Raw genomic sequence first — 17,988 nt, 5'->3', positions numbered from 1 at the left:
TGAGGTAGCTTGTGGCTGTAAAAAGATGGTTGTTGTGGTGTGAGGAGCAGATCTATATAGGGAGTATAGGGAATTACTCACTGAGTCTGGTCCTTTATTTTATTATTTATTTTTTCGTTAGCACAAGTTTCTTGTGTTTACCTTGAACAGGGATGGCTCAGGTGATCCTGAAACATCCCATAGTTAAGCTGCTATAGGCCTAGACTGCTGGGGGGCCTCATCTGTCACACCTTTCCTCACTTTACTCTCTTTATGTATATGTGATATTATTGTGGTCATTAACTCGTGTTTCCCTGTTCCAACAGATATCCTTTGAATGGTGTTACAGTGCCGCCGCCGCCGCGGCCCTCCCCCCCTTTCTGTCTTCTCAAACCCCAGCTGGTGGAGGCGGATGGCCACCCTTCCTGAGTCTGGTTCTGCCAGAGGTTTCTTCCTGTTAAAAGGGAGTCGTTTCTCTCCACAGTCGCCTCAGGCACGCTCAGGCCGGGAGATTGGACCGAAAAACAAAAAGTTTTCAGTGCAATCTTTTGGTTTTCTTAGCTAGGAAATTGTTTTTGAATTGGCTCTATATGAACGAATTGGATTATTTTATGAATTATGATTATTATTAATTAATTGAATTCCAATTGGCTTGAATTGGACTTACTATCTAAGTGCCTTGAGATGACATTTGTTGTATTTGGCGCTATATAAATAAAAATGAATTGAATTGAATTTTCTCTTCTTGAAGTTTTTTGGTTGCAACAGTTTTATAAATAAAATAAATAAAATCCAACTTTTTAAACAACTCCATGAAGGAACTTACCTGATGATGTAACTGAGGGAGTCAAACACACAGTTGAGTACTGACATCAGCATCAACTGGCAAGAGAAAACGAATGAATAAATAAATACAATAAACCTGCAGATATTCAGCATGAACTAACCCCACACACCAACACTGTCAGTGTCTCAAAATATTAGAATATTTTTCTAATTTATGCCTTAAAAGAAATCGGAGGCACGGATTTGGATGGACGAGGTGTTCTTTCTGGCAAGACACTGAACCCCACATGGCCCTTGATGTGCTTAGTGTGAGAGTGTGTGCATGAAAAATACACGTTTGTTATAAAATCAGAAGCGCTGTGTCACTGTGTGTGTGTGTGTGTGTTTGAAGAAGTGAAGGCGAAACATGATTAAAAAGGCACCCTGGAAACCCTGACTGATGTTAAAAGGTTAGTCTGGACCATTTACTAAGTTCTGTTTGCAAAAAGAACTTTGAAACTTTTCAGCTAAGCCTCCAAATGAATTACCAAATAAAGTCAATTTTAGGGCTACTTTTCTTTCCTATTAATCTGCATCTAAATGATAAATATTGTACAATGAACCTGTATCTTTGTCAGTAAAGGTGTTAAACAAATCAAAACACGTGAAATGATGCATTATGTTTTACAAAGCAAACCATGTTTAAACTAATAGGGGTGGGCGAAAAAAATCGATTCATGTACATATCGCGATTTTTAATGGGATGATTTTAAAAATCGATTTTTCTCCCCTGAATCGATTATATTACGTCATACCCGTGTCCAGAAAAACTTCATCAATTCATTACATTAAGTTATGTTAAAACTAGCCCACATTTGTGCTGTGTGGACATTTCAATTCATTTTGTAACTGTAAACTTTAAAAAATGCTGTACATGTTAAGTACCTCTTTTTGTCTCAGTTGAAATAAATGTCAGCTGCTGGACTGACTGACACAGATTGATGTGTGTTGTTTATGGGAACGACATTCATTCTAGGAGTGTATGATTCAACTTGTTTGTTTTTTTAAGGAGGAAGAAAATTTCAAGTACTGATTATATCGAATCGCAATACTTGTAGAATTGCAATTATCAAGAATCGGGATACAATCGAATCGTGACCAAAGCATATCGTCCCACCCCTATAAACTAAGCAATATACGTTTCATATTTCAGATTCAAAGTAACCACTTGCCTTCCTTTCAGACAAATGACAACATCTTAGAGCTAAGTCCCATACAACACACTATTTATGAAATTACTGCGCCGGTAGGAGCGACTGGAAATAATCTACAACCTACCAACTGCCTCCTATCAAATCATTTCCAGCTTAATGTTATTTGATGGAAAATTTGAACTAATCTTACCTCATTTTCCTGAGCACTTCCAACGACGTAGAAGAAAAGATCTATGTTGCTCTTATACACGATCGTCATCCCCTCCAAGAAAGTTATCTCGTCTGAAGAGAAATTTTGTAGAGTAAAGAACTTTAAGGAAGTAAAACAATACATTCTTGAGTCCCTTAATACTACCCCTTCTTTTAATACAATACATTTATCTGTAATCCAGTTAAAAAAAAATGTAGTATTACACATTGATGTAAATTTACTGTTTGACACATCAGTGTCAACTAACTGCATACATGTTGTGCCCTTACTACAAATCGGACTAAATGAAAGTGTTTCTATGAACAAGCTGGCCTACATGTGACCCATAAAGATAGCCAGTGGTATATCCTCCTGCTGCAATGGACACATTTGTGTCTTTCTTTGTCCAGTGAGATTTTCTACTGAGCTTTTGTTCAGAGAAAACAAAATCGTTCATCCAGAAAAAGTCAGACCTCACAATCGCTTGGCACTATTTTCTCTCCCTTCGTGTCACTGCCTGCTGTGTAGAGTCCATTTTCCCAAAATTCAACAGTCACAAATCTATCCCAGTATCACAGACAAATTTCATGCTTCATCCTGCATTTTAATCCATATGTTTTACTCTGGTTTGCTACTTTCTCCCTTCTGGCAGAATTATTTTGTCTGTCATGTCCAAAATACTTTCAGGGATAATAAAAGTCTCCCCCCGTGTCGCCATATTTGGGCTCCCAGAAGACCACAACCTGTTTACTCCTAATCAATTAGATATTCAAGCGTTTACTTCCTTACTGGCTTCTTACTTCTTCCTTTCTTCTCCACTGGAAGTCAACTATCGCTGCCTCTAGCTCTCAGTGGCTCAATGACACTATGTCTTTTCTAAAGCTGGAGGAGATCAGATATTTAGTGAAGGTAACTCTGACAAATGTTATAACAAGTGGCTTCCCTTGTTGACACTCTTTCACCCTCTGATTGATGGACCCCCACTCCCTCTTTTCTTTTCTTTTCTTCTTCTGTCTTTTGGCTTCATTTTTATTTGTATTTGTACTGAGTAGCTTAAACACTTATTCATTCACTTATTCAATTGTTACATGCAAGTACCCTAATGCCTTGTGTACACCAAGAGCGACCTACGCTAACTGAGCGCCGGAAATCATTATTTCTCTATGGAGGGTGAGCTAACTGGGCGACCAGAGTGAATTCCAGCGATTAAACTCGAGCTAATATTATGGTAATGAGCTATGACGTGGTTCAGCGAAAACCAATGACAATCCACAGATTGTAGGGGTCCGACAATCCGCGGGGTTCGCGGAAACAGACGTCTAAACTTTGGTTCCTAGTTCCTACGTCCTTTAAACATGGCTACTGAAAAATTAATCGCCGCGGTGTCCGCCCACCAGATATTGTACAAGTGCTTCAATACAATAGTGTAGTAACCCCACGCATACCTTTCTCACTGCAATTAAGTTTTATTTCGGATTTATTTCGGATTTTATTTTGAATTTATTTTATTTTTCACAGCTGCCTCTGCTATTCCTGCTCTTCTCAGGTGTACCTAATGTAGTTTTACATCATTTGTAACGTGATGTATATCTTGTATAACAAATTGTAAATGACAACACGCTTATTCGTGTCCCTGCCCTCTCTTTCCTCCTTTGTTCTTTTTCGCGGGGGTGCTGCAAAGCCTTTAAAAATGGAACATTCTAATGTGACGTCACGATTGAACAAAGCTACCAAAGCGAATTCTCAAGCGAAGCTTCTCCAGCTACCTCCGCTACCAGGCAGCGTAGGTCGCTCTTCGTATACACGCAGCATTAGTTATTCCCTTTTTTTTTGTTATCATTTTTCAAAATGTGTATCGTTTCTTGTTTTGCCCATTTACGTTCTCATGGGCCACAAAATTGGGAAAAAAAAAAAAAAAAACATCCTAGGAGGTTGACTGTATGCCTTGCTCTTCATTCATCACAGTGTTTATATTGTGATGTGATATTCAATGTAAATATGACATTGTGTGTGTGTGTGTGGGGGGGGAGATTACATAAATTCGGATAAAGAGGTACAGAAAAGAAGGAATAATGGAGGAATTTAGAACAAAAGGGGAGGATACTGGGTGAGTGACGAGGAGACAAGGAAACCAGGGGAAGATCAGGTATCAATCGTGTGAATCTTACAAAAACCAAAAACTAGAAGAGGGAGCTGATCAGGTTTCCCCAAAAAGAATGCACCGAGACTCTCCCAAGGTCTCTCATGCTACATTTACATGGGTCACTCTCCTCCAACTGTGTCATGAACACCACAGATTAGATTCAGTTCCACAGTAAAAATCGGGAATAAAAACATATGGAGAAATTGCTTTAGGCAACTAACCGCAGAATGGGCAACAGTTGACACTGGAGACGTGTGTGAGCGTTCACTACAATACAAGGGGCGTCACGATGGGGAGGGGTGGGGATATAAAAAAAATATACAAGAAAACACACGCATAAAAGACAACAACAAAATAAAGAACTTACTGTCCGCTTTGTGCGTTTTGTCGAAAACGTTGCTCTCGAAGTTTTTCTGCTCCTTCAATGAGGGGTAAAGCTCAGGATCATAGTACTGAAACACACAATTTTCAGTAATACTGGTTTAATGATTAGTCTACAGAAATGGGATCAGGATGGCACAAAATGCTAAACTGCTCAGAGAGAACTTTGCCTGCATTTGAAACCTCTTGGCTTGAAGTATGGCTGGAGAATCCAAAAATTAAACTTTACAAACACATGTAATATTTAAAGAGGAAAAGCAGTAGCCTACTGAGTTTACTTTGGTGGATTAACTGATCAAGGAAAGCTTAAAGTAATTGTACATTCAGTGAAAGAGGAAATTTAATGTAATTTACAGTAAAGTACCCTAAAGATGTTACGGTCACTTAACTTACCTTTGATAAAAGTCTGTTGCCATCATTATCAAGTATAAAAACAGCTTTTACTGTGTAGAGGGAAGGCTCCTGCAACAATATAAAGAAAATGTCATTTTTAATGATTTAACTTTGCTCATGTACCCCAGAAACCTCATAGAAACATCTAAGATGTAATGCCACAGCTCCAGTCACATTCAGTCCTCCCACACTTGGCTAGTGTGTGGCATCCCACTTTATTACCCAGATACAAGCTTCATTTTTAGGTACCATTTGCTTTATTTTCACCCTAGTCTTTAAAGGATAAGACCGGTTTTTTGACATTGGGCCCTTGATTTCACATTATAACATGATGTTCTACTCACCCCTGCTTGTTGTTGGTCATTTGGAGCTGTTCCGAAGATATTCGCGAGGCGTCTGGCTGCTCTCTTGAGATATTCGGCCATGAAACGGTTTCCTATGGGCAAGCTTATACAGGTACAAACTATGCTGTTTATAATTTATTAATTACTGTACACTAGCACTGATAACGTGGAGGTGCGTCGCTTACTTAAAAAAATCCGGGTTATTGTAATTTAGTTTTTTTCGTCGTAAAGTGGGTGTTACTGACGTCCTCGTTGTGCTACTGCCACAGACAGCCCACAGACCTGCTGCCTATTTATTAATTCGGCTAAAATTCAAAATTAGTAACCCGGATTTTTTTAAGTAAGCGACGCACCTCCACGTTATCAGTGCTAGTGTAGAGTAATTAATAAATTATAAACAGCATAGTTTGTGTCTGTATAAGCTTGCCCATAGGAAACCGTTTCATGGCCGAATATCTCAAGAGAGCAGCCAGACGCCTCGCGAATATCTTCGGAACAGCTCCAAATGTTCAACAACAAGCAGGGGTGAGTAGAACATCATGTTATAATGTGAAATCAAGGGCCCAATGTCAAAAAAACGGTCTTATCCTTTAACCACTCAAAGCTGTCCAGCTCAACTATACTTTAGTTCTGGCAGCATTCACACTCCAGTGTGAAATAAACCAGTGTATAGACCTATGAATGATACTTGCCAATAAAAATCAGTTTTACAGAAGTGTAAATGACATATTTATATTTTAGGAACTTACACTCATTGACACATACATGACTTACTCATCCATCCATCCACCCGTTTGTCCCCATGGAGAACTTTTAGGCCCGGGACAAAGTTCTGTTATGCACTGACTAGCAAAGATTCACAGTCAGAGTGTATCACAGAACTTAGACCAGAAACTAAGATCATCCCAAGTTCAGTAGCTATGGTGACAAAGTAAGGGGAGGAGACCCCTACCAAATGACCAAAGGGACACTATGTAATTTCTTCCCCCATCAATTCAATTCAATTCATTTTTTTTATTTATATAGCGCCAAATACAACAAATGTCATCTCAAGGCACTTAGATAGTAAGTCCAATTCAAGCCAATTGGAATTCAATTAATTAATAATAATCATAATTCATAAAATAATACAATTCGTTCATATGGAGCCAATTCAAAAACAATTTCCTAGCTAAGAAAATCAACAGATTGCACTGAAAACTTTTTGTTTTTCGGTCCAATCTCCCGGCCTGAGCGTGCCTGAGGCGACTGTGGAGAGAAACGACTCCCTTTTAACAGGAAGAAACCTCTGGCAGAACCAGACTCAGGAAGGGTGGCCATCCGCCTCCACCAGCTGGGGTTTGAGAAGACAGAAAGGGGGGGAGGGGATTGCACCATCTAGTGGTGCAATTTTATTTTGCAAAGTCGAATGAATTTGCTCTCTAGCGCCTCGCGTTTTCAAATGTGCGTTGCAACTTCTTGAACTACGGCAGGCGGTATGTGTCAAGATTCAAGAAGCTATAGCTTCAGACTCAAGGTCCATACAAACAAAAAGACATCAAGACACACAGTACAAAGGATTACATAACACACATACAATAACACTATAAATACAGATGACAGATAACATGTCAGATAACATAAGTTGACATCGCCTTTGGTGTGCAAGCAATGCAATTAGTCATATTCCGGGAGTTACCGGAAGTGACGTCGACGCAGCGGTAGCGTTAGCAGCAGTGTGTAGTTGCTATCTGGATGTTCTTTTAAATAAACTCCCAGTAAACTTACAAACTTTCTAATGCCTCGTTTTGTGAGTTAAGAGCCTATGTGTACTACGGCAGAAGTTTGGTAACAATCAATGCATTATTAGTGGGATAATTTACGAGATAAAATCTATTTACCATTAGCGCCAGTAATAAGCCATTCGGCGGACGTGACGTCAAAATGACGTCATTTCCGCTTGCAGGCCTGGCGTTGGGGAAAACGCGATTCGAAGTGCTTTATGTCCCTCTCGGCACTTCGTCATTTTTCATAGACAGGAAGGACATGGCAGCCTCCATAGAGCTTGCCCGTTCTATGTAGATACAGACAAGTTATTCTTCACTCAGGAGGATAAGGGAGATTTTTGACAGAGATAATTTTACACCAATGAGGACTAATTTATGAATGAATATGTTGATTTGAGCTAATAAATGACTTAATTTATTACATAGTGTCCCTTTAAGAAAACCACTTATCAGTGAGGCTAATCGTAAAAAAAAAAGGCTTCAGTTTGCTGGGAGCATAAAGATTGGATGCTGGAGCGATAGAAGAAGGTCATGTGGTCGGATGAGTCCAGATTTACTGTTCCAGAGTGATGGGCGCATCATGAGGTCAGCTGACAACCTGAATATACTGAGTGACCAGGGTGTTCCATCAGTGGATTTTTCCCAGCCCTAATGTGATGTACAGTCAGGGTGATCCCTGTGGTAGATGCCTACAGCGAGAAGGTTTCCTTTCTGGGCTGGATTTTTTTCATCTGTGTGGAGTTTGTAAGTTCTCCCTGTGCCGACGCTGGTTCTCTCTGGGTACTCCGGCTTCCTCTCATTATTCAAAAATGTGCATGTTAGGTTGACTGGTGAGTCTAAATGCATCTTTTGAGTGAGTGGCAGCATGCATAGTGGTTTGTGATGGATAGACCACGGTCTGTGTTATAATCTGAAAATCTGTTGTCCATTATTGTTATGTGTTCAGTTGGGAGTGAGACTGTGTGTCAGACATCTAGGAATAACTGGAATCTGGGAATCTCTCATATCCGGATATTTCTCCACAGCATTTAAAGAGCGCTTTCTTTGCCTACGCTCCACCATCATAAACCACAGCTTATGAAGATTGGCTTTTTGGTTTTAGCTAACAGACAGAGAGGCAGATTAACAAACTGCAATTAAAATACTGTGATAATAATCAGTCACAGAGGATTTTTGTACAACAGCCAGAGTCTCTTTCAAAGCCGAACTTTCAAATTGTAAAATGTAAAATGGGAGTGCTGGTCCCAGCTGGTGGAGGCGGATGGCCACCCTTCCTGAGTCTGGTTCTGCCAGAGGTTTCTTCCTGTTCAAAGGGAGTCATTTCTCTCCACAGTCGCCTCAGGCACGCTCAGGCCGGGAGATTGGACTGAAGACAAGTTTCAGTGCAATCTGTTGGTTTCCTTAGCTAGGAAAGTGTTTTTGAATTGGCTCTATATGAACAAATTGGATTATTTTATGAATAATTATGATTACAATTAATTGAATTCCAATTGGCTTGAATTGGACTTACTAAGTCCCTTGAGATGACATTTGTTGTATTTGGCACTATATAAATAAAAATGAACAGAAAATTGAATTAAATTCACTTAAAAACTGGAGACTGTTCCCCTGACTAAAAATAATAAAAATAAAAATCTATGTTTTAAAAATTCCAAGTGAATGAATAAAATGTGTACATAGAACATTCTGAGAATTTAGCTGATGCTCCAACAGAGAATGAACAAAAGTTCAAACCTGTCCAACAATAAACATTTTAGAAGACTTTCTAACCTACTTTTTTTTTAAAGGGACACTATGTAATTTCTTCCCCCATCTAGTGGTGCAATTTTATTTTGCAAAGTTGAATGAATTTGCTCTCTAGCGCCTCACGTTTTCAAATGTGCGCTGCAACTTCTTGAACTACGGCAAGCGGAATGTGTCAAGATTCAAGAAGCTATAGCTTCAGACTCAAGGTCCATACAAACAAAAAGAAATCAAGACACACAGTACAAAGGATTATATAACACACATACAACAACACTATGAATACAGATGACAGATAACATGTCAGATAACATAACATCTCCTTTGGTGTGCAAGCAATGCAATTAGTCATATTCCGGGAGTTACCGGAAGTGACGTCGACGCAGCGTTAGCATTAGCCTGCGTTAGCAATAGGAGCATTAGCAGCGGTAAATAAACTCCCGGTAAACTTACAAACTTTCTAATGCCTCGTTTTGTGAGTTAAGAGCCTATGTGTACTACGGCAGAAGTTTGGTAACAATCAATGCATTATTAGTGGGATAATTTACGAGATAAAATCTATTTAGCATTTTTTTTTTTTTTTTTTTAAACTTTATTAGTAAATCAACAAAATAACAGTTTACAAATGTGAGCATAACGCCAAAAAGAAGATATCCAGGGGGAGCATAGGAATAATAATAAAAAGAAGAAGATGATGCACTTACAAAAAGAAAGCTAATGAACACAAAGACATATGTGCCAAGGAATAAAATCTATTTAGCATTAGCGGCTGTAATAAGCCATTTGGCGGAAATGACGTCACAATGACGTCATTTCTGCTTGTAGGCCTGGTGGGGAAATCGCGATTCGAAGTGCTTTATGTCCCTCTCGGCACTTCGTCATTTTTCATAGACCGGAAGGACATGGCAGCCTCCATAGAGCTTACCTGCTCTATGTAGATACAGACAAGTTATTCTTCACTCAGGAGGATAAGTGAGATTTTTGACAGAGATCATTTTACACCAATGAGGACTAACTTATGAATGAATATGTTGATTTGAGCTAATAAATGACTTAATTTATTACATAGTGTCCCTTTAACCAGCGTTTTACTAAACAGAAGCAACTATCTTTTTAATGAACGTACACGACTATCAATGGAAAACATGGTATTAGAACACCAACTAAAGTTACGCACAACCTGAAAAGGCTTTTTTGTAAAAATAATACAATTTATTCATATTCATCACTTGTTATGACACTGATCCAAAATCAGCAGTTGAGAAAATAGCCCATGATTATGACATTCGTGTTGGAGCTGCTGAGCTACAAATATATAACAGAAAACCTGAATTACAAAAAAAAAAAAAAAAAAAAAAAGATTAAAAACACTTAACTATGGGAATTCACCTTTGTGTGCAATACTTAATTGCTAACGTTGCTATTTAAGTGATATTTCAAAAGCCTGATTTGCTGGGAATACTTTCACATAATCAAAAGCTATCATGCCTAATCAATTTCTATAGGGAAATGAATCAGTAAGGAACCAAAGAGTTTATGAAAAATGAGAGAAAGGGGAGGACAGGGACAGAAGAAAGGGAGAAAGAACGGTCCTACGAGCTGAAAGGTAGGAGTGAAAAGGAAGAATTAAACCTGAGAAAGTTCAGTGAAATACTTACATCATTTGTCTAAGGCAGGGATGTCCAAAGTCGGTCCTCGAGGGCCGCTATCCAGCAGGTTTTAGATGTTGCCCTGCTTCAACACACCTGATTCAGATTAAATGGATCTCTTCAACAGATTGTTAAGTTCTGCACAAGCCTGTAAATGATGTCTTGATCTGAATCAGGTGTGTTGAAGCAGGGCAACATCTAAAACCTGCAGGACAGCGGCCCTCGAGGACCTACTTTGGACATCCCTGGTCTAAGGAATACTAAAAAAAAGTTGAAATGATAAAATAAGCAAATCAAAGACTAACATTGGACTGAGCAGCACATTTACACGTACAGTTAAGTCGAGCTACAGTTGGATTCCAAGCTGGAAATGTAATCAAACCAACACCCTTTCCCAACACAGGTGCACAGGACTGAAGCACGTCTGATGCAGCAACCGGGCATCTTCCATTATTTCCAGGTCAAAGCCTGGAATGGGAATGTAAAGCATGTGCAGTGCACCTCAGCCACTTTGAGTCTGGTTGAGTGTATATGTGCCAGAGCAGTTTGACCATCCCGGACATTAAAGGTGATAGAGAATCAAAATCATCTTTTTCACGTTTTTGGTGTTAGTTCTGAGTCTCCCCGCTGTGGGGAGTACACACGAAGTGCCAGCAAGTGTCAGAACCTCTGTTTCAAGTACTCCCCTTTTTTGAATTGCCACCAGAAAATGTGCCAATCCGTGTTTGAGTATAAGTGACGTATCTTTTGGCGCAATCGCCCCCCCACACCCAAATCCACAGCCACCCCGTTTCAGACACGCCCCTTCGGCGAGAAACAGGAACAGGTGAGCCTTCCAAGGCTGTGAAAGCGGACTACGATCGTTAGATATTCTTGCCCCGGAAAGGAATGTTCGCGATCAATGGCTTTTATTTATTTTTAACAGCATCCCCAGTACATACAACCGCCGACTTTTCCTTTGCGCTGCGCATTTCACGGAGTACAGTTTCACAAACCTTACACGATTCCGAGCAGGCTTCAGTTGGAATTTAATGCTCAGTAGAGGGTCAGTTCCGACAGGGACAGACAGACTGCAGCGAGCTGTGCGCTCCGCTGAGAAGCTGATCGGCTGCAGCCTCCCATCTATCCATGACCTGCACGTCTCCAGGACTACGGGGCGAGCAGGTCGGATCACAGCTGACCCTTCTCTATTTGCACCGCTCCCCTCGGGCAGGAGGCTTCGGTCCATTCGGACCAGAACCTCCCGTCACAAAAACAGTTTTTTCCCCTTGCAGTTGGACTTATGAACACTTCATAATCACCTCATAACCTGCCCCAGTCACTTTACCATCAATACAATTGCACTAATGAAGCTGCACTGTTGTTGCTCTGTATATTGGATACTGTGTATTGTTGTACACACCTTGTACATTTTATATTCATATATTTTTATTCTTTATTTTTTATTATTATATCCTATGTTACATGTTTGCACCTTACGCCGCAGCAAATTCCTACTTAGTGAACACTGTTCACTAACAATGGCAATAAAACGAATTCTGATTCTGATGAGCTTTCTTTTCAGTCAGTGTATTACCACAGCCATTATAACGAACAGCCTTGCCACTCTCTATTAAGCCCCATTGTACCGGCTTTTTGGCTGCAGTTCCACCAGAATTCCACTGGGGGCGTCGGTGGAGACCAGAATGAATGGGGCCCAATGGAGCTAGATGCTACAAATGGTCAGTTTCACCTAAGTCTCCTCAAGAGCGCTCAGATTTGAATGTAGTTTCTGAGAGCTCAACATGGGTTTCAAGTCAAAAATCTACTGAACGAGTACATATATCCCTTTGATTTCTTACAGGTTGGCTTCTTGTTGTCCACCACGCGCTAGCATTGTGCTAATGACAGCGCTCGACCAGAATTACGACCAGAGGCACCGCTTGACGGCTGGCTCCATACCAAGCGACAACAGAATTAAGATGGACTTTTTCCGCTTATGTTACCACAGCCTAAGAATCTGTGATGTTACCACACATTCTCTCTTACTACAGCTCTTCCTTGAAAACGCTGCTGCCTTTGAGACCAACAACAAGCAGGATTGTTGCCGTAAAGCGGCATCTCCGGTCGTAAGCTATGTATGACGTCATATACACTTCAAATCCTTTTTTTAAGCAAATGAGTGGCTCTAAAAATCTAAAACTCAGCCATGGGTATTTTCTAAATATCCTCTTTCGAAAACAACATTCGAATTACTAGAGAAAAAATTATATCTTGAGATAAGGGCACGAAAGGGCGTATAACTCCATAGGACTCCATTCATTCTGGTCTCCAAAATTGAGCGCCCTACGTGGAAAAAGGGTGGAACTGCAACCAAAATCGCCTCGTTGGAAACCGGAAATGCACCGTGAGTGGCGTATCTGTACTATTATAGAATCTGTGGTATTACTCTATAGCTCTGTTTTCAGTGAGAGCAAGGGCAGCCAATCAAGCAACGGCAACCGAATAGCGCCAACACCTACCTGCATTTCATAATGAGGTTGCCAGATAAGCTCTGAAACGACGCCAAATAAGGGAAAAAGACATTCTAAACCCAGCATAGTAACATAGCTGTTTCAGAGAGCCTTTTAGGGAGGTTCTGAGCCATTACAGACCCAACCAATTTTTTTTGGGCTACATATCACATCACAGAACAAGGATTAATGCCCCATTCAACCTTTCTCTATCACCTTTAAGCATGTCTACGTGACACGAGGAAAAAGATGGCTGTGTCAATCCAACCAAAAGCAGACTTTTAAAATGTATGTGTGTGTGTGTGTGTGTGTGTGTGTGTGTGTGCGTGCACAGCTTCACATATTTCCATGTTGCTTTATTCAGTCACTGGGACAAGGTCCAGCTAACCGACCAGGTTTAACTCTTTAGCGTCCACCAGAGCCCACTGTGCCCCAGCATGTCAGAAACTCTAAGCTGGCTATCAGAAGGACTAAGGCTTGCTTCAGGGCAATGGTTTGGTGCCTCCAAAAATTCACCAACAATTCAAATGTGCAATATTATTTATACTAGGTCACTTTACTTTTTGGTCACTTTACTTTTTAGTTCTTACTTTTTTTTACTTGATTTTTCTCTTTAAAAAAAAATAAAAAAATAATGTTTTCTCTTTTTTAATTTCTTGTTTCATGTTTGTTGTTGCTGCTGTGACAAGTAAATTTCCCCGTTGTGGGATAAATAAAGTACATCTAATCTAATCTAATCTAAAAAAATTCCCAAAAAGTTGTGGAAATGACTAGCCTGGGAATTCCCATGCTGCTTTGTGCGCGATTTCATTCACACTGCAAAGGCAGCCTGGAAACCACCGCCCTTATTTTTGCCTGAGTTAGGGAACCAATCACAGAACGGTGGGGGCAGCAAGACGATGACGACGTCTATGCGCTACACCGAAGCTTGTAGAGTGTTAATCCAACATGGCAGCGGACACAACGTTACCGTTCGATGCAGCCTTACGGTGCGTTCACACCAGACGAATGATCGCACCGCGTTACTCGCGCGAGTGTTGCCGCGGGTGTAATTTGAATTTACTCGCCTCATTCGTGCGAGTAAAAAACGAGCGAATAGCTCAAGGGGCTATACATTTCATTCTCTCATCAACCATGGCGTCCTTGTACCTGCTGTGGCAGTCCGAGATTCGTCTGAAACGCACACGCCGTTGTGTCTGGGTCAGTGACATCATCCGGAGGTGCATTCAGCTCGGATAATTTCACCGCCTTCTCCAGGAGTTCCGTCTGGATGGAGGCCGCCTCCAGCGGCACCCCAGGCCCACCAGGACCCAGCCCGATGACCCGCTCGGGAGGATCGGCGCCGTGATCTCTCGGCAGGACACCAACTACAGGCGCTCCGCAGCTGAAATGGAGCTACGGTGCCGTGATTTCAGGTGATCACGGCACCGCAGCTCCACTTTCAGCTGCGGAGCGCCTGCAGCCGGTGTCCCGCCGAGAGACCACAGCACCGATCCTCCCGAGCAGGCCATCAAACCGGGTCCTGGCGAGCCCGAAACACCGCTGGAAGTGGCCGTCATCCAGATGGAACTCCTGGAGAAGGCGGTGATTTAATTTTTTTTATTATATTTAGTCAGGGACCATGTGCAAAGTACATTAATTACAAAGTAAAGAGATGACCTGCACCAGATTGTAGCTTAGAAGCCAATTTCCATCTGCAGTCCCATCTGCATGTCACAGACAGCGCCTGTCCATCTGTCTCCACGTCACTGTCGTCCAGAATCTCAACGCTGATAGGCTGTCTGACGCGAATATTTCGCCAAAGTTGGATTTTTTGAACTCGCACGGATTCGAATATTTTCACTCGCGCAGCGGCATGCGCCTCTCCGCGCCTCTCCGCGCCGCCCCACCGCGCCTCATCGTGCCGCCCCACCGCGCCTCATCGTGCCGCCGGCTTGAATCCGCGTCTTTGCATTGACTTTGTATGTAATCGCGTCGCGCGACCGCGTCTGGTGTGAACGCACCGTTAGAAAGTGTTTTAAGTAGCTTAGAACGCAAGTTTACTTTTAAAAAAGAGCAACGTTTGGCGTTGAAAGATTTCATTGCCTCGGCGAATTTCTGTCGCTCTACATACGTCATCTGGTATAAGTGATACAATTGGGTATGAATCGCGCGCAAAGCAGCATGGGAAGAACCAGACGCCATTTGATAGACATTCGTAGCGCCCAATAAACGGCTCTAGGCATTCGTAAACCACGCCTCAAATACAAGAAAATGCACACCTAGTTCCCAGACCACCATCTCATCGAGATGTGGACGCGTCAGCCAGGCTAGGAAATGACTGTTTGTACTGGAGATGATGGAATATGCATTGCAGAACGTTATTCTGAAGTTTAACACTTTCATTTTGTTTGGTTTTTTTCAGATTATTGAACCTCTTCCCCCCTTTACGTCTGAGACCCCGTCTCTCTGAGGTGCTCTTCATGCCCAGTGTTACCATCATGCTATTAGTTGCAACATGTGTGTTCACAGAGCAAGATTTCCGGAAGTGTTCCTGAGCCCGTGCAGTGATCTCATGACAGAATAATGTCTGGTTTTAATGCAGAGCTGCCTCAGGGCCTGCAGATCACTTCCATCCCATCTAGATATTTGGCAGAGCCCTTTGCACACAGAGACGTCTTCTTCAGCTGATACTATGTGCATCTAAGTTTATAGAATGTACGTGATGGAGCATTATTCTGAAACAGGTTTTTTTTTTGCAGATTACTGAACTTCTGCCCATCATTCCCTCTGAAACACTCTGCCTGTCTGAGGTCTCCTTCATATACACACATCATGTTACTGCTGCCATCTAACCTGATCAGTTATTTCTTTAGTTCCCATTTCAAGATGAGCTGAAACATTAAATGTCTTACTTTAAACATGTGATGGTCTTCATGTAATTGTAAACTAAAGCTGTGTTCATTAGATCTGAAAATAGTTTAATTTTGTTTTTAAAATCAACATTTTACAGTGTCCCAACTTTTTTGGAATTGGCGTTGTACTTAAAGAATAAAAAACAACAGTAGCTATTCATAATGTTGGACATTTAATCCCCATCACTAATGCTTCTGATGACTAAATATTGATCACATTTTAAAGATGGACTTTAGATCACTGAAGGTAACATGACAACACTCAGGCCTGGTGTTAAACCTTACAAGTTGAATAAAATAGCTCAATAAAGTTGCTTTTCTACATCTCTGGTTGTGTTTTCTCCTTAAAGCTGAAGGAAATCTGCGCATCGTGCTGTGGAGCATGGCTGCTGCAGATAAAAGAGGCAGACGGTCTGACCCAGGATTTAAATCTGAGGGAAGACGGATGACAGGCCGGAACAGTGAGTGAGACTGAGCAAAGGGAGCGCAAGGCAAAGAGGAGGGAGAGAGAACGGTGGACGTGGCACCTACCCTGCTGTACACGTCACTGCATTTCTGCCCAGCAGAAGCACGCGCACACCCGCACAACTGCACTCATTTCACCAAAATACACACAGCATCTCAACATTGCACTTTTTTAGCAGTTATCTCTGCAGGATGGGGTCGTGGGGGGTCCCCTGTCCTGCTGAACGAGGTGCCAGCTCCTCCATTAGAACAGAGCAAAGGTTTGGAGAAGTTCTCACAATCTGAATGCTTCCACACTGTGAGGGTTAATAAATGCATCACGGACACTGATCTGCGCATTTAGTCACATAACAATGTGGCAGATCCCACGCGCTGCTCATGCATAAAAGCTGATGTTTTTAGGATATGCAGCCCAGACTCTCCCTTCCCTCCCATAATGTCCTCCACTGAAACTAGCCTGATGCAACAAATGTCCGGCCGGAATGCTGCTGGGAAACCCTGAGAGAAAGCCCCCTGCTACCTGTTAATCCCTGCATCCCACACAGCTGATCCCCATGTCTGCTGGAACGGGAGAAACTCACCGGGGACGTGGAGTCCATCGCTGCTGCTGCTGCTGCTGCTGCCGCTGCTGCTGCTGCCACTGCTGCCGCCGCCGAGTCGTTGTGTTGACGTGGACAGCCTGCTGTCACACCGCGATCACGGCTTTTTTTAATAATGGGACAGCCTGGGCGCGCTCCCGCCTCCGCATCAGCCAACCGGATCCAAAGACCTGAAGCCACGAGCACGACGGCACCCAAACGCGCAGAGCGGGCTCCCGACACGCCTCTTCCTCTTCCTCTTCCCCGGACCTTTCACAGGAAAAGCCGCGCAGCGCCGTCAGCGGCTGAGCGGCTGTGGACCACCTGCCAACAGCCCCCTGGGCTGAGAAGGATTCTCCGGCAAATCTCTGTCCAGTTTTAGTTTAGAATAGATGTAAACGGGAGAGTACTAGGGCCAGGCATAAGAAAAAATATTTATATTTTGCCTGTCGAGAATAAAGTCGACATGTCGAGAATAAAGTCGACATGTCGAGAATAAAGTAATTAGATGATGGACCAGAGGAGTTGACTTTATAGTTCTAGAATGCGCTGCTGAGGGTGGCAGCATGTTGGAGTAGCTCTGTACCTCACATTGAGATTTTTCTTTTTTTCTAAATTTCATTCCTGTTATTTCTTGGAAGAAATTGCATTTTTTTGGACAACTGTTCCTTCCTACCTTGGATGCTGTGCAGCTGGATTAATTTTTCCCAATACTTTTGTATATTTTACTCTTTTGTCATGATGCATCACCATAGCAACAAGGTGGTTTACAACAGGGAGCAGCTGAATAACATTGGAAAAGCAGAAATAATTCGACAACTGAAGCCAGAAATCCCACTGGAATTGAAAAGATGGCGTCGTGGATGCAGAGCAGGAGCAAAGAGGAGAGAAAGAAAGAAGAAGTTCAAACCATCTCTGCCATCCTGCATCATGGGAAATGTAAGATCGTTAGCTAACAAGTTGGATGAACTTTTAGCCTTGATAAGGACTCA

General features: G+C 42.0%; 1 protein-coding gene across 2 annotated transcripts in view; it reads right to left on the bottom strand.

Moving 5' to 3' along the window:
* The window catches only part of copz2 (COPI coat complex subunit zeta 2), a 33,994-nt gene extending 16,798 nt beyond the window's left edge, over positions 1 to 17,196 (bottom strand). Inside the window, exons 1-5 of one of the 2 annotated variants that reach the window (XM_075454176.1) lie at positions 17,000 to 17,196; positions 5,066 to 5,134; positions 4,659 to 4,743; positions 2,149 to 2,240; positions 806 to 861 (exon numbers count right to left, since the gene is read on the bottom strand). In XM_075454176.1, the coding sequence (XP_075310291.1) occupies positions 806 to 861; positions 2,149 to 2,240; positions 4,659 to 4,743; positions 5,066 to 5,134; positions 17,000 to 17,017 (320 nt within the window). In that variant the 5' untranslated portion in view covers positions 17,018 to 17,196. The remainder of the gene's footprint in view (positions 1 to 805; positions 862 to 2,148; positions 2,241 to 4,658; positions 4,744 to 5,065; positions 5,135 to 16,999) is intronic. The other variant, XM_075454175.1, reaches the window with a different exon arrangement.
* Between the last annotated feature and the right edge of the window lie 792 nt (positions 17,197 to 17,988).

This window comes from Odontesthes bonariensis, chromosome 21 (genome assembly GCF_027942865.1).
Source record: "Odontesthes bonariensis isolate fOdoBon6 chromosome 21, fOdoBon6.hap1, whole genome shotgun sequence".
Classification (NCBI taxonomy): Eukaryota; Metazoa; Chordata; class Actinopteri; order Atheriniformes; family Atherinopsidae; genus Odontesthes; species Odontesthes bonariensis.
This window is presented reverse-complemented; position numbering and strand designations above follow the sequence as displayed.